Source organism: Oncorhynchus nerka, linkage group LG26 (genome assembly GCF_034236695.1).
Source record: "Oncorhynchus nerka isolate Pitt River linkage group LG26, Oner_Uvic_2.0, whole genome shotgun sequence".
Taxonomy (NCBI): Eukaryota; Metazoa; Chordata; class Actinopteri; order Salmoniformes; family Salmonidae; genus Oncorhynchus; species Oncorhynchus nerka.
In genome coordinates this window covers 17,605,807-17,630,303 of record NC_088421.1, presented here as the reverse complement: position 1 = coordinate 17,630,303, position 24,497 = coordinate 17,605,807, and the positions used below count along the sequence as shown (strand labels likewise).

General features: G+C 46.1%; 1 protein-coding gene across 6 annotated transcripts in view; it reads right to left on the bottom strand.

Annotated features, from left to right (window-relative positions):
- LOC115110466 (RNA binding protein fox-1 homolog 2-like) overlaps positions 1-24,497 on the bottom strand; it is a 44,603-nt gene extending 20,106 nt beyond the window's left edge. Inside the window, exons 1-3 of one of the 6 annotated variants that reach the window (XM_065010181.1) lie at positions 23,574-24,497; positions 13,511-13,561; positions 710-907 (exon numbers count right to left, since the gene is read on the bottom strand). In XM_065010181.1, the coding sequence (XP_064866253.1) occupies positions 710-907; positions 13,511-13,561; positions 23,574-23,819 (495 nt within the window). In that variant the 5' untranslated portion in view covers positions 23,820-24,497. The remainder of the gene's footprint in view (positions 1-709; positions 908-13,510; positions 13,562-23,573) is intronic. The other 5 variants (XM_065010180.1, XM_065010178.1, XM_065010179.1 and 2 more) reach the window with 5 other exon arrangements.

Below are 24,497 nucleotides of genomic sequence, written 5' to 3'. Positions count from 1 at the left end.
AGAGAGGGAGAGAGAGAGGAGAGAGAGGGGAGAGAGAGAGGGAGAGAGAGGAGGGAGAGAGAGGAGGGAGAGAGAGAGGGAGAGAGAGAGGGAGAGAGAGGAGGGAGAGAGAGGAGGGAGAGAGAGGAGGGAGAGAGAGGAGGGAGAGAGAGGAGGGAGAGAGGAGGGAGAGAGAGGAGGGAGAGAGAGGAGGGAGAGAGAGGAGGGAGAGAGAGAGGGAGAGAGAGAGGAGGGAGAGAGAGAGAGGAGGGAGAGAGAGAGAGGAGGGAGAGAGAGGAGGGAGAGAGAGGAGGGAGAGAGAGAGAGGGAGAGAGAGGAGGGAGAGAGAGAGGAGGGAGAGAGAGAGGAGGGAGAGGGAGAGAGAGGAGGGAGAGAGAGGAGGGAGAGAGAGGAGGGAGAGAGAGGAGGGAGAGAGAGGAGGGAGAGAGAGGAGGGAGAGAGAGAGGGAGAGAGAGGAGGGAGAGAGAGGAGGGAGAGAGAGGAGGGAGAGAGAGAGGGAGAGAGAGGAGGGAGAGAGAGGAGGGAGAGAGAGGAGGGAGAGAGAGAGGAGGGAGAGAGAGGAGGCAGAGAGAGGAGGGAGAGAGAGGAGGCAGAGAGAGGAGGGAGAGAGAGAGGGAAAGGCTGATAAATGGAATGATCCAAGTAATCTTGATCATTGTCAGGACAAATAAAGAGTGAGCCTAACAACAAAACCAACCACAACACTCACCGGGGTGGGTAAGATGTTGGATGTGGTGGCTGAGCCATTTGTTCCAGCCCCTGAATCCGAAGGCCCCTGCCCACCAGCACCAAACAAAGCACCACCAAACTCTGTCCCCAGGCCGTTCTGCGGAGGGGGTGGTGGAGGGAACGCTGAGAAGGGCGGGGGCACCAGCCCCTCCTGGCCCCCCGTTGAATCTTGAGAACCCTGACAGAGGAGAAGACAGGGTTAATACTAGTAGGCATTACTGTACTGTACCGTGCAGATGGAGGGCAGGGAGAGACTAGAACGAGGGTTAAAAACACAGCTTCAATTTCACCCTCCCTCCTACTCTCTCTCTCGCTCTCTCCCTCCATATCTCTGACAGCAGAGCATTTCAGTCAGCCTACCATGAAATATTCACTGCAACCACATCTATTATTGACAAATCACAAAATCTGATACACACATTGCTACACAAGCCTGCTCACTATCCATGTACACACATATCCAGAGAATATTTACAACAATGAGTACCTGTTATACCCCGTGAACAGATACTGTTATCCTTTTTAGTTACACTTGATATGAACTGATATCAGAACCAGTTGAGTTGGGAGACGGCTCCAGGCCATTGCCACAGCACTGTTACTATACTGTCTTCATGATAAACCCGGTAATGGATTGTAGCGCCGGCCGGTCACGATTTTAAAAAGGTGTCCGTTATGTGTTGTGGTATGGTGACGCTGTGATATAGGACTCCTCAGTCACACACTCAAGTTATGTGTTGTGGTATGGTGACGCTGTGATATAGGACTCCTCAGTCACACACTCAAGTTATGTGTTGTGGTATATGGTGACGCTGTGATATAGGACTCCTCAGTCACACACTCAAGTTATGTGTTGTGGTATGGTATGGTGACGCTGTGATAAAGGACTCCTCAGTCACACACTCAAGTTATGTGTTGTGGTATGGTATGGTGACGCTGTGATATAGGACTCCTCAGTCACACACTCAAGTTATGTGTTGTGGTATGGTATGGTGACGCTGTGATATAGGACTCCTCAGTCACACACTCAAGTTATGTGTTGTGGTATGGTGACGCTGTGATATAGGACTCCTCAGTCACACACTCAAGTTATGTGTTGTGGTATGGTGACGCTGTGATATAGGACTCCTCAGTCACACACTCAAGTTATGTGTTGTGGTATGGTGACGCTGTGATATAGGACTCCTCAGTCACACACTCAAGTTATGTGTTGTGGTATGGTGACGCTGTGATATAGGACTCCTCAGTCACACACTCAAGGACATCCTGTAATAACTTCAAAAACACCCCAACTGTGTTCAGAAAGAGCAAAGCTTGTAGGGAGGGGGAGGAATGGGGGGGGGCGCCATTTTGTTTCGGGCCATGAAACTGCTTCGTGGCCTTCCAGGCGTGATGACAGCATCCAATACCATTAAAACAGGCCAGTCAGTGAGCCGGCCAGCCAGGCCTGGGCGAGGCGACACCCAGGCTCCAGACAGCCTTTTTAATTACCAGGGAAACTAAGTTGCGGGGCAGTAAAGCAGATGAGGATTCACTAATCCCAGAGACTGCAGACTTCTCATCTTGAAACGACAGTGGAAAGAACCGTCCCGGCTACTGTTAAATCCCCTCTACTTGATAAGGAGGACTGAGCTCTCGGTTCTGTGCCTCCAAGATAACGAGTGCAACAAAGGTAGGTTTAATTCAGAACAGGATGGAAAACTGTTCTACTGCTATATTCCACCAGCCTCTCCTTATGTATTCTGGTCCATATGAATCGCTTATGAGGCTGACTGCATACTGCATTCATTGCAATGTCATTAACTTAATAATAACAATAGCACATAAGTCCTGCATAAAACGGGGAGGATGATTAAATGAAGGAGGATTCCAAATAGGTTAAATGGACTTCCTCCTGTAAAGACATGTCATCCATAAACATGTAGAAGTCTGGAACCAGGAAGTAAAGGGTGCTTCTCATCATCTGAGTCACAGTGACCAAATCCAAATCTGTGTTGGAGGCTCCGAGGATGGGGGTGGGGTGGAAGTGTAGTGGGTGTTTCTAACAGTACAGTATCTCCATCATGTGAGTACTGGAATGGATATTTTGGCTACTCACTGGTATCCAATGATGGGTGGACAAAGCTAAATAGTAGAGAAAAGGTACTGGCTGAGGGCTGGTAGTACTCAACCCATTTGTCAACGGGACATTCCTGCCACACTCACTGAGAGGCAACAGTAACACTGCCCTAAATGGCAGTATTTCACACACAGAGCAGAGAGCGAGAGAGAGCGAGAGAAGAGATAGAGAAGAGATAGAGAGGAGAGGAAGAGAAGAGTGAGAGGAGAGGAAGAGAGAGATGTGAGGGAGAGAAGAGAAAGAGGAGAGGGAGAGAAGAGGGAGAGAGGTGAGGAGAGAAGAGAGAGGAGAGGGAGAGAAGAGAGAGAGAAGAGGGAGAGAAGAGAGAGAGGAGAGGGAGAGAATAGAGAGATGGAGAGAGAGAGGAGAGGGAGAGGGAGAGGAGAGGGAGAGAAGAGAGAGAGGAGAGGGAGAGAAGAGAGAGAGAGGAGAGGGAGAGAAGAGAGAGAGGAGAGGGAGAGAAGAGAGAAAGAGGAGAGGGAGAGAAGAGAGAGAGAGGAGAGGGAGAGAAGAGAGAGAGGAGAGGGAGAGAAGAGAGAGAGAGGGAGAGAGAGAGAGAGAGGAGAGGGAGAGAGAGAGAGAGAGGAGAGGGAGAGAAGAGGGAGAGAAGAGAGGGAGAGAAGAGAGAGAGGAGAGGGAGAGAAGAGGGAGAGAAGAGAGAGAGAGAGGAGAGGGAGAGAAGAGGGAGAGAAGAGAGGGAGAGAAGAGAGATGGAGAGAGAGGAGAGAGAGATGGAGAGAGATGAGAGGGAGAGAAGAGAGGAGAGGGAGAGAAGAGAGAGAAGAGGAGAGAGGGAGAGAAGAGAGAGAGGAGAGGGAGAGAGAGTAGAGGGAGAGAAGAGAGGCTATTATAAAAAGGGAGTAATTCTGTGTTGCAAAAAGGAAAGAATGAACTCATGTGTAAAAACATTGTATTACAAACGGAAACGGAATGATCAAATTGCTTACAAATTTCAAGAGACAGAGGGGGGTGTACAGTCATATTGTATAATATTTCACATGTATATTTGTATACAATATCATATATATCATAACTCACTAGTAAGCCACTAGGTGATGTTCAAAGGCAATGCAGGAATGAATATAAAATAGTCTAAGCATAACAAATCTCATTTGACCACAAGGTACCCTTTCAAAATAACTTCAGATTTACTGTTCTTCTTGAACGTATAAGACAATATTAAATGCACCATCTGAATTACGATAGGCTAAACTCTGCATCCCTCTTTCTCTACACACACCACGGCGGTATAGTACAGAAGTGTTACCTGAGACACCAAAGGTTTTTCCATACACCAAGAGGACCGGGGGGGAGAGAGAGAGGGCTTGCAAATGTGGGTCAAAATATTCAGCGAACGTTGCGAGAGTGCATGTGTTAAAATGTGTGCAGTGACTGCAGCGTAATGAAATCATTTGAATTCAGTTGCACAGTACAGTAGACAGTCAGTGAAGAGTGTTAGTAGACTACAGTAATCTCTTTAACTTGCTAGTTATTCTAATCCCAATCCGTGTATCATGAATGAATAACCACTATTAAACTAATCTACAGCCCACTGTGACGCATTGCTTTGCATTAAATATGCCGCCTCTTCCCCCCTCTCTCTCCAATGCAGTAGTACGCTCCTCTTCCTTTTTCTGCAGCTGGAGAAATAGATATGCTTTCCCTTTCCTTTTTCCTCTCCTTCTTTCTCCCTCCTCGCTTGATGAAATCCAGACGAGGGTTTCTACCTCCGCCCCGCCTCCCCCAAGTCAGTCAAAGCCACCGCCGCTATGAAACGTGACCCACGGATCCCAAGAGCCAGTCAAGCATAACGCTGTAGCCGCCTCCCATCTCCATGTAAGGGCACCTATGTACTGAAACCCTGTCACTCCTTCAGGGTTGTCAACCAATGAAAATCACGACACATAATATACAGCCTATCCCTCCACGGTACATTAACAGCTAATTGGCTTAAACCCTACAGGCACCACAAGCTAAATAACACATGGCATTGCATTTAAGGGTAACAGAGCATTAGACTCTTAACAAAAGAGTTGGTCAGTTTCTAAAGGTCCGGTGGTAGTACAGGCTATTGTATTCACTGACTCAGTCAATATGACATAAACACACCAAAGAGATCAGAGGTTGTTGTTGGCCATGAAGGATGGAACCATGCAAGGGCAGTTGGAGCTTCAGCCATGGAACCATGCAAGGGCAGTTGGAGCTTCAGCCATGGAACCATGCAAGGGCAGTTGGAGCTTCAGCCATGGAACCATGCAAGGGCAGTTGGAGCTTCAGCCATGGAACCATGCAAGGGCAGTTGGAGCTTCAGCCATGGAACCATGCAAGGGCAGTTGGAGCTTCAGCCATGGAACCATGCAAGGGCAGTTGGAGCTTCAGCCATGGAACCATGCAAGGGCAGTTGGAGCTTCAGCCGTACCACACTGATTCTGAAAGCCTGGCTGGACCCGTCTCACAGGACATCTTTAAAAAGACTTCCCTCAGCAGCCTCCCCATTATATACTCCTACAGACGGCCCAACGTGAGCCACGTCCACTACGGCACCAACACCATGGTGGCCATACACGGTCCCAAAGCTCTGTAAGATGCCTGGTATGGTGGAGGAGCAAACCTCCTCCCTGACACTTAACCTTTGCCAAGTTCACTGACATGACCCTCTTAATCCTTCGGTCTCTCTATGAAACGCTGCTCTATGCAGATAATTGCAGAGGGAAACAACCCAGCACCCTAAGACCTAGCCTGCTGTAGGGTGACGAATCAGTGTATTTGGGAGGATTTAACATCCATGCCCAATCGCTGTTAAAAGTTTCCACACAATATTTGATTGAGTCAGCCACCAACACTAGTGAGGATTTCTTCTCTTTCAGCCCAGAGAAGAAGACAAGAGAATAAACGTTGCTGCGCCATGTGTCCATTGAACTGAACCAGCTCCGTCAGCGATAGTGGGGGAAGGGGCTTAAGGAGGCTCTGAGACTCAACACTGCACTGCAGCAGAACTGGCCATTGTTTCTGTCAGTCACAATAGTGCATGTGTGCAAATTAACATACTTGCTGTGCTGTCTATTCAAAGCTCAATGCTTTTCTGCACGTCCCTTGAGCCAGCTGGATTGTCAGTACTGCAGGTTTAGATGGGCAGAGTGAGGAGCAGCAGTAAGCCTGTAGTGGAGACAGATGTCTCAGAGTGCATTAGTGCTCTAATACTGTCTGCCAGTTCTGCAGCAGTTTGGTTGGTGCAAATGTGAAGCAGCAGGTAAGTCTCTTACCCCTGGGGGCCAACACTTGGGTGGGGCTCCGCAAAATACTTTCAATCCCTGCCTTCCCTCTCTAAACCAAGCAGGGTGCTGCAGTAATGGAGGTGAGGCAGTAAAATACACCACCATCACGCCATTTCTCAGAACCCGGCATTCATACGGTTGGTTGCTGTGTTTGGGAGAGAGGGGAGGGTCGAGCTCTAAGTCACACAGCCCTAGAAATGCATGTGCTGGAGTTAAAAGCACTTGGGGAGATTCCTGCTGCTAACTGTCCAATCAGCACCCAGAGCACAGAACCTCACAGCACCCCATCCAGTATTGTGGCGGGAGGAAAGGGGAGGCTGGGTCGTACCAACAGAGAAGGATTGAGGGGAAGGAGTCACAACTGTTTCTTGGCACCTGTCTCTTTCACTCAGAAAGGGGGGGGAGGGGGGGGCGGTTAAACAGCAAGACAGCTGGGAAGACAACAAAGAATTGCTGTAGCACCCCCTTCTCATTCCAACAGCCCCCCACCGCTCACCCTGGACTAACATGATGTTCTGTACAGTCAGCATGGCCGCAACGTGCGACATACACACAGCTCAACACTGCTAATTTACAGAGACATTTGCAGAAGCCTGGACCTCCTTGAGGGCCCTGAAGCACAGCCAGGACCACAGAACATGTTGGGGCAGCAGGCTCATTAGAACATGTACACAGTTAACCCCTCTTGCTGCCAGTAACACATCTACATATTTAAATGATAAAAAACAAGTGACGTTACATAAGTCGTTACACAATACTAGTCACAAAACACGGAGCGTTCCTCAATGTGTAGGCTATGTGCATGTGTTTGTGGTAAAAGAGAAACAACAGTATAACTCCACGTAGTAATCTGAGGCCTAGCCTTATGCAACGTATCAAAACTAGCTAGGTAAACAGCAGTCGAATCAACTGCATATTATTTCAAAACATGTAGAAAAGAGCAAAGCATTTTGTTCTTTCGATGTTCCAGGTCTAAACCTGCTGGATAGGAACGTACAGAAAACTGGCTATGACATGAACAAACTCACCGGCAACACCGCAGGATAGTACAGCCCCATCATTGTCTGCACGGCAAGGAAGAGTCTCTCTCTCTCTATTCCGCTCTGAATGTGGTCTGTTACCATCCGCCGGGAAGCACCTTCTGTCCACGTCTCTCACAGATTCAAATTGTCCCTCGCTCTCCGCCAGTGTTCCCCCTTGCCTTAGCACCACGCAAGTCTTGTGTCCTTGTCACTCTCCCCCTCTTCTCTGTTTGCCCCTTGTCAGTTCTCTCCTCTTACAGCTCGTGTCTCTTCTCTTCTTCCTCTGTCGTGTGTCACTTCTCACTCACACTACCGCTCCTGCTCTGCTCGGTCATGGCTTCTGCATGTTCCATCCCCCTTCAAACTTTCCCTCTCTGTGAGCCTGGCTGGGTCCCTCCTATCCATCAGTCTCTCCATCCCCTCCCCTCTCAGGCTAGGTACTGACAGGTTAGGAAGGAAGGAGCTGCTGTTTGGCAGCCCTGAGAAGAAGACGCTCCGTTTCACACTGTAACGCTACCCACTGCATTGCAGGTTTTTTTAATCATTTATTTATTGGATGGCAGCTTGTCAACCCCATGTTAGGCTGGCAGGCAGGCAGCTCCCCCTCACCTCCCCATGTTCATTACCCAGAGAGGAAACAGCTTCAAACTGCTACGGCCCAATTCTACACCTTCACAACATGTATATTTATTACTCTGCATTGCGCTTTTTCATTTCCTACACTACAGTACTGTTGGGGTTCGATGGGAGAGGAGTGCAGTTCCCCTGCACTTCTTGTTTTTCTCTCCCCTTTTCTGCCCTGCCTGCAAAATGTCTATGCCAGTATGCAGACATCTGCTGAGGTTGGCTACTACAGAGGGGAGAGAGAGATGGAGAGAGGGAGGGAGAGAGGGACCAAAAGAGGTGGTGGGAAAGGGGTAAGCGAGAGGCTGAGAGAGGCAGTGGATGTGAGCGAGAGATAACAGGATAGAGATAAAAGGATAAAGGGATGGGGGAAAGAGCGAGGGATGACGGGATTAGGGTGTAAGTGAGGAGGATGAGAGGATGAATGGGGGATGATCTAAGGATTAACTACACAGACTGAACACACTGATAAACACACAGATGCACAGCCATATTTATTGTGCACCCTGGCAGGCACACAAACACGCTTTCAAACAAAGGGCTATTTCCATCACACTCTCTCTCACACATACATTCAAACAATGCCCCTCCCCCACAAACACAGATCATCATAAGGCCATGCATATAGGGATGCACTGATATGGGCATTCTGGGCTGATGCAATAGTCCTAATCAATATTTTCTTGTCCATGATGGATTATATATCGATATGGCAATATTAATCTGAAGCCCATGCGTGCATTCCTACATACCAACAAACAATACATAGCTCTACTAATTAAGTAGATTGAATTTATTCGACTATTAAAAGTAGCAGGCTTGTCTATTTACCACCACAAACCGATGCTGGCACTAAGACTGCACTCAACAAACTGTATAAAGCCATAAGCAAATAATACTCATCCAGAGGCAGCGCTCCTAGCCGCCAGTGATTTTAATGCAGGAACACTGAAATCAGTCTCCCACAATTTGTACCAGCATTTAACCTGTGCAACTAGAGGTGAAAAAACCTCTATATCACCTTTACTCCACACACAGAGACGCATAACAAAGCTCTCCCTCCCCCTTCATTTGGCAAATTTGACCATAACTCTATCCCCCGGACTCCTGCTCACAAGCAAAAACTCAAATAGGAATATATTCCGGAATTCATCCGATAGGATTGAAGAGTATACCACATCAGTCACTGGCTTCATTAATAAATGCATCGATGACGTCTCCACAGTGACCGTACGTACATATCCCAACCAGAAGCAATGGATTATAGGCAACATCCACACTGAGCTAAAGGCTACAGCTGACGCTTTCAAGGAGCGGAACACTAACACAGACACATAAGAAATCCCACTACACCCGCCGATAAACCATCAAACAGGCAAAAGCATCAAAACAGGACTAAGATCGAATCCTACTACACCGGCTCTGATGCTCGTCGGATGTGGCAGGGTTCGCAAACTATCACGGATTACAAAGGGAAACCCAGCCACGAGCTACCCAGTGACGTGAGCCTACCAGACGAGCTATAAATGCCTTCTATGCACTGAACCATGCGTGAGGGCACCAGCTGATCCGGACAACTGTGATCACGCTCTCCGTAGCCGATGTGAGTAAGCCCTTTAAACAGGTTAACATTCACAATGCTGCGAGGTCTAGACGGATTACCAGGACGCATACATGCGCTGACCAGCTGGCAAGTGTCTTCACTGACATTTTCAACCTATCCCTGACCTGGTCTGTAATACCAACCTCTTTCAAGCAGACCTCCAGAGTCCCTGTGTCCAAGAATGCCAAGGTAATCTGTCTAAATGACTATCGTCTCGTAGCACTCACATCTGTAGCCATGAAATGGTTTGAAAGGCTGGTCATGGCTCACGTCAAGACCATGATCCCAGACATCCTGAATCCACTCCAACTCACATACCACCCTGACGAGATCCACAGATCTTTCCCACTTGGACAAAATACACATCTACGTGAGAATGCGGTTTATTGACTATAGCTCAGCATTCAACACCGTAGTACCCTCCAAGCTCATCATTAAGCTAAGGACCCTGGATATCCTGACGGACCACGCCAGTTGATGAGGGTTGGCAACAACACATCCACCACGCTTACCATTAACATGGGGGCCCATCAGGGGTGCGTGCTTAGTCCCCTCCTGTATTCCCCATTCACCCACAAATGTGTGGCTGCGCACGACTCCAAGACAATCAATAAGTTTCCCGACGACACGATGGTGGTAGGCCTGATCACCGACGACGATGAAACAGCCTATAATGAGTGTGATGCCTGGACAAAAACCTCTCTCTTAAAGTCAGCTACACAAAGGAGCTGATCGTGGACTACAGGATACGGAGGGTCGAGCACGCCCCCATTCACATCTACTGGGCTGTAGTGGAGCGGGTCGAAAGCTTTCAGTTCCTTGGTGTCCACATCACTAAGGATCTATCATGGTCCAAATTAGAGGTCGACCGATTATGATTTTTCAACGCCGATACTGATTAACGGAGGACAAAAAAGCCGATACCGATTAATCGGACAATTTTTTATTTGTAATAATGACAATTACAACAATACTGAATGAACACTTATTTGAACTTAATAAAATACATCCCAAAAATCTATTTAGCCTCAAATAAATAATGAAACATGTTCCATTTGGTTTACATAATGCAAAAACAAACACAACGACAGCAGCCACCATCGAAGCAGCGTTACCCATGCAGAGCAAGGGGAACAACTACTAGAAGGCTCAGAGCGAGTGACGTTTGAAACGCTATTAGCGCGCTAGCCATTTCACTTCGGTTACACCTGCCACATGGGGCGGCAGAGTAGCCTAGTGGTTAGAGCGGTGGACTAGCAACTGGAAGGTTGCAAGTTCAAACCCCCGAGCTGACAGGGTACAAATCTGTCGTTCTGCCCCTGAACAGGCAGTTAACCCACTGTTCCTAGGCTGTCTGTATACTGTATGCTCAGTCAGATTATATGACACGCTAGATAATATCTAGTAATATCGTTAACTAGTGAGTATGATTGATTGTTTTTTTATAAGATAAGTTTAATGCTAGCTAGCAACTTACCTTGGCTTACTGCATTCGCGTAACAGGCAGTCTCCTTGTGGAGTGCAACGAGAGAGAGGCAGGTCGTTATTGTGTTGGACTAGTTAACGGTAAATTTGCAAGATTGGATCCCCCGAGCTGACATTATGAAAATCTGTCGTTCTGCCTCTGAACGAGGCAGTTAACCCACCGTACCTAGACCGTTAATTGAAAATAAGAATGTGTTCTTAACTGACTTGCCTAGTTAAATAAAGGTATTAAAACATTTTTTTTTTTAAAGTTCTCTTTTTTTATCGGCGCCCAAAAGTACCGATTTCCGACCGTTATGAAAACTTTAAATCAGCCCTATATGTACATATCTACCTCAATTACCTCGTACCCCTGCACATCGACTCAGTACTGGCACCCGTTGTATAGAACCAAGTTATTGTTATTCATTTTGTATCTATTATTACGTGTTTTCTTTTTCTTTTATTTCTCAATTGTCTTTCTCTGTATTGTTATTAAACTGGGTAGCGTGGCCGAGTGGTCTACGGTGCTGGATTTGGGCTCCAGGCTCTCTGGAGGTGTGGGTTCCAATCCCACTTCTGCCAACGTTGATGTTATCTTGGGTGGCAGGTAGCCTAGTGGTTAGAGTGTTGGGCCAGTAACCGAAAGGTTGCTAGATCGAATCCCCGAGCTGACAAAGTAAAAATCTGTCGTTCTGCCCCTAAACAAGGCAGTTAACCCACTGTTCCTAGGCCATCATTGTAAATAAGAATTTGTTCTTAACTAACTTGCCTAGTTAAATAAAGGTTCAATTAAAAAATAATAAAATGATTAAGGGCCCCCAAAGTAAGCATTTCACTGTTAGTCCACACCTGTTGTTTACGAAGCCTGTGACAAATAAAACTTGATTTGAGACAAAAATACATACATATAAATGAAAGGATGAAAACACAATAAACCCATTGTGGTATGGAATGTGAATTTGCTGCAGTTAATGCACAACACACTACTGACTCCACAGTCAAACGTATTATTTTCTATATCATTAGAGGCAGATACAGCTCTGTGTACTGACTAGGATCATCATGGCTTCTGTAGCCTAAACGTGATGAGGAGGGGCACTAGACTCATACTACAGGACCCTACCAACTCCCAGACAAACCAAAATACGTAGGGTTTCGGCTAAGCCACCATGCATAAACATTGTCCCTATTGACACAGCCAAATCAACTAACACACAATAGCCCATAGGAACTCCAGCTAGAGTGTAGGTAAGCTACACTAACTTCTTCAACCCTTTGCATGACAACCGGCTCAACTCCTATGTGTACCCGATTACATCACTAAGAAATAGCTAGCATTAAATCATTTAAAACATTTGTTGTATATTTGACTAGTTTTGAATCAAATAAGTGATGATCCAAACAAACACATGAGAACCTAACTATTTTAACAACCTTACCAAATGCATGTTATTTCAGACGTTTCTAGCCCAATGGTATTCAAGCTTCTTCAGCTGGGACCCAAATCCCTCAGCAACAATTTCTGGCGTCCCCATTTCTTTTGCAGGGATTTCTCACCAAATCTAACATTGTACAATTATTATCAACAAATAATCTTCAATTAGTTCTATTTTCATCTCTTATCAAAATTCAAAGAAAAACGAAATACATTTACTCAATAAAATAGTATTAAAAAAACAACATCTTTCTCAAAAATATTTGTATATTGTCCTATACAATAAACCAGGCGCTCTTTAATTTTTATTAAAAAATATATATTTTGGCAACCCCACTGCAGTTCCCCCGTGACCTCACTTCGGGTCCCGACCCAACTTTGAATACCACTGGTCTATATTACCTCCCCACAGAAAGGTTAACTTCAATATGGTTGCTCACTTGCTTCAGTCTCTATCCTCCCCTCCTCTCGCTTTCCCTCTCTCCTGCCTATTCTACTTTCCATCCACCCCTCCTCCCCTTCTCTCCAGCACAAGCAGCGAGCGAACTGCATTCCCAAGAAAGGAGATGGCAGGGGTAGAGGAACGCACGTTGGAGGAAAAAACACATAATGGAGATAAAGCTGTGGAGATCCATCATGTTGAGAGGAGTGGGAGGGCAGGCAGGCAGACCAACACCCCCCTCCTGTGGCTCTGCCAGAGACCTGCACTCACATCTCACCAATGACAACAGACAGAAGACACATCACTGTGCTGCTGCTCCCAGGAAGATAAGAGACTGTCAGAAACAGCCCTGTCTGGCGAACATAAGGTACTCATTACTGGAACCGATATGTAAAACCCAGTCCAAACCCGGACGACGCTGGGCCAATTGTGCGCCACCCTATGGGACTCCCAATCACGGACAGATGTGACACAGCCTGGATTCGAACCAGGGACCTCTTGCACTGAGAAGCAGTGCCTTAGACTGCTGCGCCACTCGATATGGAGGGAGAGCACAAGAAACTAAGAGAAAGAAGGGGAAAGAGAGCAGGGGAATGTGGATTGTGGAAAAGTGTGCACAGCAGACAGGCAGATCAAATTGATTCAGAGAAAATGTTGTCACAGCTTCTGTAGGCTGTTCGTGTTGGGCCTTCTGAAGTACTATAATAGTACTATAACGTGTTTCATTAAACTCCATATATAACTAAATCATTATACCTAAATTAAAGGAGACTTCAGTAAGATGGTACTCTTACCTGGCTGTGAGATGGGTATCCAAGGAAACCTGGGGTTAAAGGGTCGTTGTTCTATAAAAAAAATATTACAAAAATAAAGAGAGAGAGTTAAGGGTTTGGAAAATGTGATGTGATTCAACAGGAGTCTAACATTTTGCAGTGATGTGTTCACCCCTAACAAAGTAATATGCTCCAGAGGAGAAACAGCCTAGCTGTTACTTGTGATGGGGCAACAATGTATACAGTAAAATATCAGGATATCATTTTTGTCGATCGCATAATTTGGACAATTTCGCAATATTATGTTTGTACTAGTGTGCTGTACCTGCACCAATAGTCCAGTATTTTTCCTTCAAAGCTTGTTTTCCAGCTTCTTTTCAGCAGTTTTATCAAAACTCTCTCTAGTCCCTCTGCAGCAGACGTATGGTGAGCAATATGTTTGGAATCGCAACACATAGAATCGCAACACATAGAATCGCAATACATATCGTATGGGCACCTAAGTATCGTGATAATATTGTATGGTGAGGTCCCTGGCAGTTCCCAGCCCTAGCTGTATACCCTACAGACCAATACATTTATGAAAATACGGATGTTGCAGGAAAGAAGCGGGGAAATTAAGGGGGCACATTTCACAAAGGATTATGCAAGTTAACATGATGACTCTTTTGGTTTAGACCCTGAGCGCTGCCTCACCCATTTAGAACAGCTGGTGAATCATTCTGCAGCCAGGCCAGGTCCTTATTCAGCCGACAAAACAAATTGCACTCCGCAACAACAACAAGAACGGACCCTTCCCCTGTCCATGCCCCAGAATCTAGTGTTGTGGTTAATTGATCTGTAATTACTTCTAATTAGATTATTTCTGTCACCCCTCCCTCTCCCTCTGGCAGAAGACCCATTGTTCATGGCAATGTAAGAGGAGGGAAAGGAACAGGGGGAGAGGGGGCGGGATAGGGCAATAGGGGAAAGTTAAACCAAACAGTGATATTGACAACAGTAAGGAGAGAGGATTCCAGCGATCCCGTCTGATATACTAGCAGTACACTGTGCAGGGAAAAGAGGCAGAGTAACAAGTCTCCGGCCTTTTCAATCAGGGGAAGGAGGGTGGAACAGCCTACACGTGTTAAAAAGGGTCAATATGTTTCCATTGTGCTTGTACTAAAAGACGAGAGTCAGAAACTCATTATAAATTCATACATTATCTTCATTAGCTTCCATTCAGTGAGCAGCCAGTGCTGGTGTAATGTAGTAAAAAGGTGGTCGTGGCCTCTTCATTGTAAACAGACATAGGTAACCTCCTGGTTCTGCCCCAACCTGCTTCCTGGGGGAATTGGTCCCTCCCTACTATAATTTTTTCAACCAATCGTGGGAAAGGCCTGACTCAGGATGCCATGGCGACAGCACGGGAGAGATCCCTCTCAGAAAGCTAGCTGTGCTGGCTGTGCTTACTACACTAACCCTGGATGGGGCTCCACAGCCACGCCACAATGAGACATGGTGGTGGTAGAGGGAGGGAGTGGCAGAGCAAAAACAGGGAGGGGAAAGAGGAAGGAAAGGGGAATGAGGTCAATCAAACAAGTATAGAGGGACAACATTTGACGGGGCACAGAGAGCGTTTAAGTAGTGAGCAGCAGAAGTGAGTGACAGATTGATGTGTGATGCTGTCTGGACAGTACAGACTATAGCATACATGACCCATGCCAGAGGAGTGAGATGTATGCTATTCAGCCCAGCAGTGTCCAGGCTCCCTCTCCTGCATAAAACAGCCCTCTCTTTGTCTCCCCCTATCCACTTCCTGTTTCATCTGGAACCAATTTCCCCCTCGTGCCTCACCCCCTGGGGGAACACACTCCTCAGTGCGCCGCATTCAAGTGGGAGAGCTGCCGAACGGACAGTGCTGTATTCAGCAACACACGAGGTAAAAACACTGGTAGTCTTCAAAGACTGGACAGTGGAGGACTGATGAAGATGCGACACACTGAACATATGAAAGGACGCAGGTCTCCAATGCCTCTGGCAATGTATACCCGAGTGAGTTTAAGTCTGACAAGGCACCATCAGTGGAAAAACAATGTAGCACATCACTTGGAAACCAGAACTACCCCATACGATTCAATACATAACAAGGTTGCAGTAAAAAAACGATTTGTTCTAGTAGAAAAGCAGGATGAAGAGGGAGGAGTTTAGGTTAGAACAGGGGGAGGGAGAGGAGAAGAATTTGGTAACATCTGGAATCAATCTGTCTGGAGGAAAGGGGGAGGGAGACGAATGGGGGATGGAGGGAAAAGAAAGAACAAGAGAGTGAGATGGAAATTAGGAGAGAAAGACAGGGGTGGAAGAATGTGGGGATTAAGAAAGACAAAAAGTGAAAAATACAGCAAAAAGAAATGGAGACAATGACTCATACCCCAAGAATGTCATGTGACTTATATTTCCTTAAAATGGTGGGAGAGGGGGGTCTGAACTTGATACTCATTGTTAAAACACACACACACACTTTCTTTTGCGGGGCATATGGCGCTTTGGTCTGCATATCAGGTCTGCTTTGAGTCTTACGTTTTTTAAGCTTTTATTACGCTCAACAAAAGTCATGAGACCCTCTTCCATGCAGATACAGACAGTAATTTAACAGGGTACCATCCACTTTGGTATTAATTACACTCATTTACAGTAGAGGGGTAGTTATAAGGTGTGGCTGCTCTGAGGGCCAGGGGCTCCAGACTATACGGATCACAAATGTACAGACACACCTCATACAGTGACTTTCTCTCTGTATGCTCAACTAAAGGGCGTCGCTCTGCTGGGTTTCTCTCTCCCCCACTTTCTATTTTAGGAAAAGTGAAAAAGTTGAGAGTTGGAGCAAATGGGCAGAAAAAGAGAGCAGTGGAGGGAGGAGGGCAGAATGGCATGAGGTCAACAGCTGGTGAGGGAGGAGGGGGATGGGGAAGAAGGGATGGAGGGGTGGACAGAGGGTGATACGCTGAGGAGCAGAGGGGACAAAAATAAGGAGAAAGAAGACAGGATGAATCAACGTTACCGACAGGGAGACATTCGCGGGCGGAGATAGAAGTACATATGACAGTTTGGGGGCAGCGGTGTAGAAGGGGAGGTGACAACAACAACCAGTGTCCAGGGTTAACATGTGAGTGTAAGTGGTAGGCCCTGCATCTGATTAAACGAGTTTATTTATTTTTATTTTATTTCACCTTTATTTAACCAGGTAAGCAAGTTGAGAACAAGTTCTCATTTACAATTGCGACCTGGCCAAGATAAAGCAAAGCAGTTCGACACATACAACGACACAGAGTTACACATGGAGTAAAACAAACATACAGTCAATAATACAGTAAAAAAAAAAAAAAAAAAAAAAAAAAAAAACAAGTCTATATACAATGTGAGCAAATTAGGTGAGAAGGGAGGTAAAGGCAAAAAAGGCCATGGTGGCAAAGTAAATACAATATAGCAAGTAAAACACTGGAAAGTAAATACAATATAGCAAGTAAAACACTGGAATGGTAGTATTGCAATGGAAGAATGTGCAAAGTAGAAATAAAAATAATGGGGTGCAAAGGAGCAAAATAAATAAATAAATTAAATACAGTTGGGAAAGAGGTAGTTGTTTGGGCTAAATTAAAGGTGGGCTATGTACAGGTGCAGTAATCTGTAAGATGCTCTGACAGTTGGTGCTTAAAGCTAGTGAGGGAGATAAGTGTTTCCAATTTAAGAGATTTTTGTAGTTCGTTCCAGTCATTGGCAGCAGAGAACTGGAAGGAGAGGCGGCCAAAGAAAGAATTGGTTTTGGGGGTGACTAGAGAGATATACCTGCTGGAGCGTGTGCTACAGGTGGGAGATGCTATGGTGACCAGCGAGCTGAGATAAGGGGGGACTTTACCTAGCAGGGTCTTGTAGATGACATGGAGCCAGTGGGTTTGGCGACGAGTATGAAGCGAGGGCCAGCCAACGAGAGCGTACAGGTCGCAATGGTGGGTAGTATATGGGGCTTTGGTGACAAAACGGATAGCACTGTGATAGACTGCATCCAATTTGTTGAGTAGGGTATTGGAGGCTATTTTGTAAATGACATCGCCAAAGTCGAGGATTGGTAGGATGGTCAATTTTACAAGGGTATGTTTGGCAGCATGAGTGAAGGATGCTTTGTTGCGAAATAGGAAGCCAATTCTAGATTTAACTTTGGATTGGAGATGTTTGATATGGGTCTGGAAGGAGAGTTTACAGTCTAACCAGACACCTAAGTATTTGTAGTTGTCCACGTATTCTAAGAGCCGTCCAGAGTAGTGATGTTGGACAGGCGGGTAGGTGCAGGTAGCGATCGGTTGAAGAGCATGCATTTAGTTTTACTTGTATTTAAGAGCAATTGGAGGCCACGGAAGGAGAGTTGTATGGCATTGAAGCTTGCCTGGAGGGTTGTTAACACAGTGTCCAAAGAAGGGCCGGAAGTATACAGAATGGTGTCGTCTGCGTAGAGGTGGATCAGAGACTCACCAGCAGCAAGAGCGACCTCATTGATGTATACAGAGAAGAGAGTCGGTCCAAGAATTGAACCCTGTGGCACCCCCATAGAGACTGCCAGAGGTCCGGACAGCAGACCCTCCGATTTGACACACTGAACTCTATCAGAGAAGTAGTTGGTGAACCAGGCGAGGCAATCATTTGAGAAACCAAGGCTGTCGAGTCTGCCGATGAGGATGTGGTGGTTGACAGAGTCGAAAGCCTTGGCCAGATCAATGAATACGGCTGCACAGTAATGTTTCTTATCGATGGCGGTTAAGATATCGTTTAGGACCTTGAGCGTGGCTGAGGTGCACCCATGACCAGCTCTGAAACCAGATTGCATAGCAGAGAAGGTATGGTGAGATTCGAAATGGTCGGTAATCTGTTTGTTGACTTGGCTTTCGAAGACCTTAGAAAGGCATGGTAGGATAGATATAGGTCTGTAGCAGTTTGGGTCAAGAGTGTCCCCCCTTTGAAGAGGGGGATGACCGCAGCTGCTTTCCAATCTTTGGGAATCTCAGATGACACGAAAGAGAGGTTGAACAGGCTAGTAATAGGGGTGGCAACAATTTCGGCAGATAATTTTAGAAAGAAAGGGTCCAGATTGTCTAGCCCGGCTGATTTGTAGGGGTCCAGATTTTTCAGCTCTTTCAGAACTTCAGCTGAATGGATTTGGGAGAAGGAGAAATGGGGAAGGCTTGGGCGAGTTGCTGTTGGGGGTGCAGTGCTGTTGACCGGGGTAGGAGTTGCCAGGTGGAAAGCATGGCCAGCCGTAGAAAAATGCTTATTGAAATTCTCAATTATGGTGGATTTATCAGTGGTGACAGTGTTTCCTATCTTCAGTGCAGTGGGCAGCTGGGAGGAGGTGTTCTTATTCTCCATGGACTTTACAGTGTCCCAGAACTTTTTAGAGTTAGTGTTGCAGGAAGCAAATTTCTGCTTGAAAAAGCTAGCCTTGGCTTTTCTAACTGCCTGTGTATAACGGTTTCTAGCTTCCCTGAACAGCTGCATATCACGGGGGCTGTTGGATGCTAATGCAGTACGCCATAGGATGTTTTTGTGTTGGTTAAGGGCAGTCAGGTCTGGGGAGAACCAAGAGCTATATCTGTTCCTGGTTCTAATTTTCTTGAATGGGGCATGTTTATTTAACATTGTTAGGAAGGCATTTTTAAAAAATATCCAGGCATCCTCTACTGACGGGATGAGATCAATATCCTTCCAGGACACCCCGGCCAGGTCGATTAGAAAGGCCTGCTCGCTGAAGTGTTTCAGGGAGCGTTTTACAGTGATGAGTGGAGGTCGTTTGACCGCTGACCCATTACGGATGCAGGCAATGAGGCAGTGATCGCTGAGATCTTGGTTGAAGACAGCAGAGTTGTATTTAGAGGGGAAGTTGGTTAGGATGATATCTATGAGGGTGCCCGTGTTTAAGGCTTTGGGGGGGTACCTGGTAGGTTCATTGATAATTTGTGTGAGATTGAGGGCATCAAGTTTAGATTGTAGGATGGCTGGGGTGTTAAGCATGTTCCAGTTTAGGTCGCCTAGCAGCACGAGCTCTGAAGATAGATGGGGGGCAATCAGTTCACATATGGTGTCCAGAGCACAGGGTGGTCTATAGCAGGCGGCAACGGTGAGAGACTTGTTTTTAGAGAGGTGGATTTTTAAAAGTAGAAGTTCAAATTGTTTGGGTACAGACCTGGATAGTAGGACAGAACTCTGCAGGCTATCTTTGCAGTAGATTGCAACACCGCCCCCTTTAGCAGTTCTATCTTGTCTGAAAATGTTGTAGTTTGGAATTAAAATTTCTGAATTTTTGGTGGTCTTCCTAAGCCAGGATTCAGACACAGCTAGAACATCCGGGTTGGCAGAGTGTGCTAAAAGCAGTGAAAAGAACAAACTTAGGGAGGAGGCTTCTAATGTTAACATGCATGAAACCAAGGCTATTACGGTTACAGAAGTCATCAAAAGAGAGCGCCTGGGGAATAGGAGTGGAGCTAGGCACTGCAGGGCCTGGATTCACCTCTACATCGCCAGAGGAACATAGGAGGAGAAGAATAAGGGTACGGCTAAAAGCAATAAGAATTGGTCGTCTAGAACGTCTGGAACAGAGAGTAAAAGGAGGTTTCTGGGGGCGATAAAATAGCATCAAGGTATAATATACAGACAAAGGTATGGTAGGATGTGAGTACAGTGGAGGTAAACCTAGGTATTGAGTGATGAAGAGAGAGATATTGTCTCTAGAAACATCATTGAAACCAGGAGATGTCATTGCATGTGTGGGTGGTGGAACTAATAAGTTGGATAAGGTATAGTGAGCAGGACTAGAGGCTCTACAGTGAAATAAGCCAATAAACACTAACCAGAACAGCAATGGACAAGACATATTGACATTAAGGAGAGGCATCCTTAGTCGAGTGATCAAAAGGGTCCAGGAGTGGAGAGGTTGGTTTGGGGGTCACGGCGATTTAGACAGCTAGCCAGGACATCGGTAGCAAGCTAGCATAGGATGGAGGTCTGTTGTTAGCCACCTCTTGCGTTCCGTCAGTAGATTAGTGGAGTTCCGTGTTGTAGAGGGGATTAGTCCAAATCACACAACAACAAAAAAATAAAAACAATAGATATAGTTATAGAGGCCCAAGAAGAAACATGTTAATAATAAAAATAAATAAATTGTCAGATTGTCTATTCTGAGAGCATCCGGTAAGACAGCTAACGGTTAGCAGGCCGCAGATGGGCATTCAGGTAACGTCGCGACGGAGGAGCCAGCCGGATCTCCTTCGGGTAGATAACGTCGGCAGTCCAGTTGTGAAGGCCCGGAGGGGCTCCGTGTAGGCAGTAAAACGGGTCCGGATAGGTGACTGCAGCCCAGGAGTGATTGACGGAGCTCAGGAGTGGTTGACGGAGCTCGCTAGCTCCGGAGTAATTGATGTTTGCTCCGGAATCGACGAAAGCAGATAGACACACGGATAGCAGCCAGCTAGCTGTGAGATCCGGGAGTGAATGTCCAGAGAGCAGTTGAAATCCAGGGACATGGAGAGAAAAAAATCGGTCCGGTATGTTCCGTTCCGAGCCGCACTGCGCCGTACAAAACTGGCGATAGATTTTCGAGTTAAAGGATAGCTAATGACCACAAACCGTGGTTAGCTGAATACGAACGAGTTGCCAGTAAAGAAGCTAACTAGCTTCTGATTAGCTTCTGGCTAGCTCCTGGCTAGCTTCTGGCTAGCTTCTTGGAGGATTCCAGATTTGATTGCAGATTTGAGGTAAATAATACGTATTTATACATATCAATTGGTGAGGCAGGTTGCAGGAGAGTGTATTGAAGATGAGTTGATGGAAAATAAAAATAAAATGCATGTGAAAAAAAAGTTGTAAATATATATATATACACGACACGACAAGACGAGGACAAAAGACGTCTGAACTGCTATGCCATCTTGGAAAAACGAGTGGAGGACTATAAAAAACATTTTTTTTAAGAGGGGGGGGGGGTTTGAGCACTGTTGTGTTGAGAAACATCTTGAAGAGAATTTTGAACTTATCTCAAGGGGTGAAAGGTCAAAGGTGACACTGCAGCATTGTGCTCAAAGTTCAGTGACAACCATTAGCGAGTGTCCACTAGTGTGCTGCACATTATAACGCCTACTTTTTTCTTTGGGGTTTTAATGACAGCCAATGTTCCCGCTATTACTAGTCGACATTCCCTGGTAGCTTGATAGTTTCAAAGAATACTGCACCTTTGGAGCTTATCTGTGCAAAACTGTATAATCTTAATGGTTTGTTTATATCGTAGTTTCCCCTTCAACACTCGCCCACCCTCTCCCCCTTTTACTCTCCTCCCCTTGAAGCGATCAGTCTGGTTAATGCTCTCTCCTAAATGAGCTTTGATCTCGTTTAGCGCGACACAAAGCTGCTTTACTGCCAACGATAGGAAGAATCTGCTCTCTGGGAGCCGGAGGGAGGCATATACAGCACACTGTACACTACCATGCTGGACTAGGCTAGGGCACATCAATACTGCATAGTGGGAAACAGAGAGAGACAGAGAGATTGGACAGTAGAGACAGTGAGCAGGGGTGGGGAGGTTTGTCTCACAGGCAGTGCACACTCAAATTCTATGGACCAGGAGTCAATTAGCAATCTGGAAATATGCCTTAGGGGGAGGATGACAGAAACAAAAGATGTCAGCCATGATTTAGGCTGTTACCCATCCTGTCCTCTGGGCAGGTATGAATATCAAATAGCTATCTATCGCCGCACCAAAAATATTTAGTGAACTCATCTTCTCAGCACTGAACATAATGTCACCTCCAGGACTGGATGATGTAATCCAGTCTAATTACATTAAGCACCACCATTGTAATTTCTTAATGTTTACCTTTAGTTATCGTCAAACCTAAGCTGCATAGAGGATTTTTCTACATATTTCTCATTCTCTCGTGTTAAAGTGTTCTCTCTCATACTGTAAATCCTGCCTTCTATCCTCCTGTTTCCTCCCTCTCTCCTGTGGGCGTATTTCCAGCCTGACCCACAACGGCAGGAGATCAATATCAGTGATTGGCAGCGAGATCCTGTTGCACCTCTCATTGTCACACCATCTACACGTAACCTTTTGTCATCACCATCATTCATTATATGGTGTGAGGAACATGGCCTGCCCATTTATCATTGCAATAGATATGCAGCAGTACCAATGAAAGCATTTTCCCAATTCCCAGGATTCAATTACCCACAGCTGACCCGGAACCATGTTTGACTGCTGCCTCAAACAAAAACACTATGTCAGCTATTTTCAATGATGCTTACGGATACTGTATGTGCATGTAATATCACTGGTTAGCCAAAGAGCAGAGCACTGTTGCTATGCTGTATCAGCAGTCAAGTCATGGAGAGGCCCATAGCTAGAGGCAAGGTATCCTAAAGCCCCTTTCCTTCCTACTCCCTTATCACGAATAGGGGTCTGTTCTTTGTTTCTCCCATAGTGACCCCTCCCCCAACCCCCTGTCTCTCTCCTCTTTTTAGCACCTAGCTCCAATCACAGACCAGGGGGACTGGCACAAATTACTGTTCCCAATGCGAGTACCCTCCTGTGTCGGAGGCTTTGATGTGATGTCCAACGCCAAAAAGACAGACCATCATGGTAAAGGCGGGAATATCAGTGTGTACATAAGTGCAGTGCACGTAAATGTCGGATCTATGCTGTATCTTAACTGTCATTGCCGATAAGCTGTGGGCTATCATATTACCTTTGTTTCGGCCATAATCATGGTGTTAGTCTAGCTGCCACGAGCACCGAACAATGTGCAAGACACGTTTAGTACCTAGATTGTAATTCTACCGCACGTTCGTTACTGCAGTTGATGCGACGAGGCATGCTATTGATAGGTGGGCCTGCCTGTCAGCAGAACCATGACCCACTGATGTTCTTGAAACAATAGACGTAACGTGCTATTGAAATGAAATCGTTTAATGCAGAGGGGGTACAATGTTGCACGCATTCAATGAAAACAGCTCATCGAATGGAAACAAACAACAATTTGGCTTCATTTGTTAATGTTCTACTCCTTACCTGTCCAATGTCACCAACACCCACCGTCCCGTCTATCCTTGGCCGTTTGCACTCTGCTCCTGCTAATTCGGTCAAAGCTGCAGCTGTTTGCTCAGGATCCCCTCGTTTCATTCCCCGGACTACTGCTGCTGGACCCCCGGTCGTGTTCGCGTGGGGTCCGGTTTCTGTATCAATGTCCTTTTCCCTGTCCATCATTCCCCGAGTAACGGGTAACATTATGGATGCGACGTCGGTCGACATTAACATTGGACGGCAGCTAGTCTACGCTACCTTTGACTTATTCCCTATTCTGGGACAAGGAACGCTATTCTTTGAATGTGCAAATAGCTGATTGTAGCTGGTCTTCTTGGCCAAATGTATTGTACCGCTAGCTAGATTGTTATTGTCTAATCAACACAGAACACCATGACCATGTGTGGCTCGTGCACATTTCACACGATTACTAGCGTTTGAAAAATAGTCACAATAGAACACGTACACCAAGTAAATACAAAACACTAATTCCTTGCTAATTAGCTAGCTACACATTCCGCTACCTCGTAACAGTAGCTAGCTAGCTAACAAGACTTTTTTATCCGCCGAATATAGAAAATTTTAGGAAATTATTTGAATCGCTAATCTTCTCCTTGCGAAGCCAATGCGTCCTCCGCTCCCAACCAAATATATTTTTAAGCCCTTCTTTGCTTTCACCTTCTCTTTATCCTGGCCTTCTTTTTATCACCCTCCCTTTTCTCGCAGTATGTTCAGTGAATTCTAGTGGCGTGTACGGACTGGCGAGGAACACGATTTCCTCTCTATCGTGTATGTCCCGATTGGTGTGGTATGGAACGGGCCGCAAAGAGTACACTGATCTGGTGTCAGTTTTTTTTATTTTCCATGTGCTAAGATTACTATAGGGGTAAACCATTTAGACGGGTTCTAGAT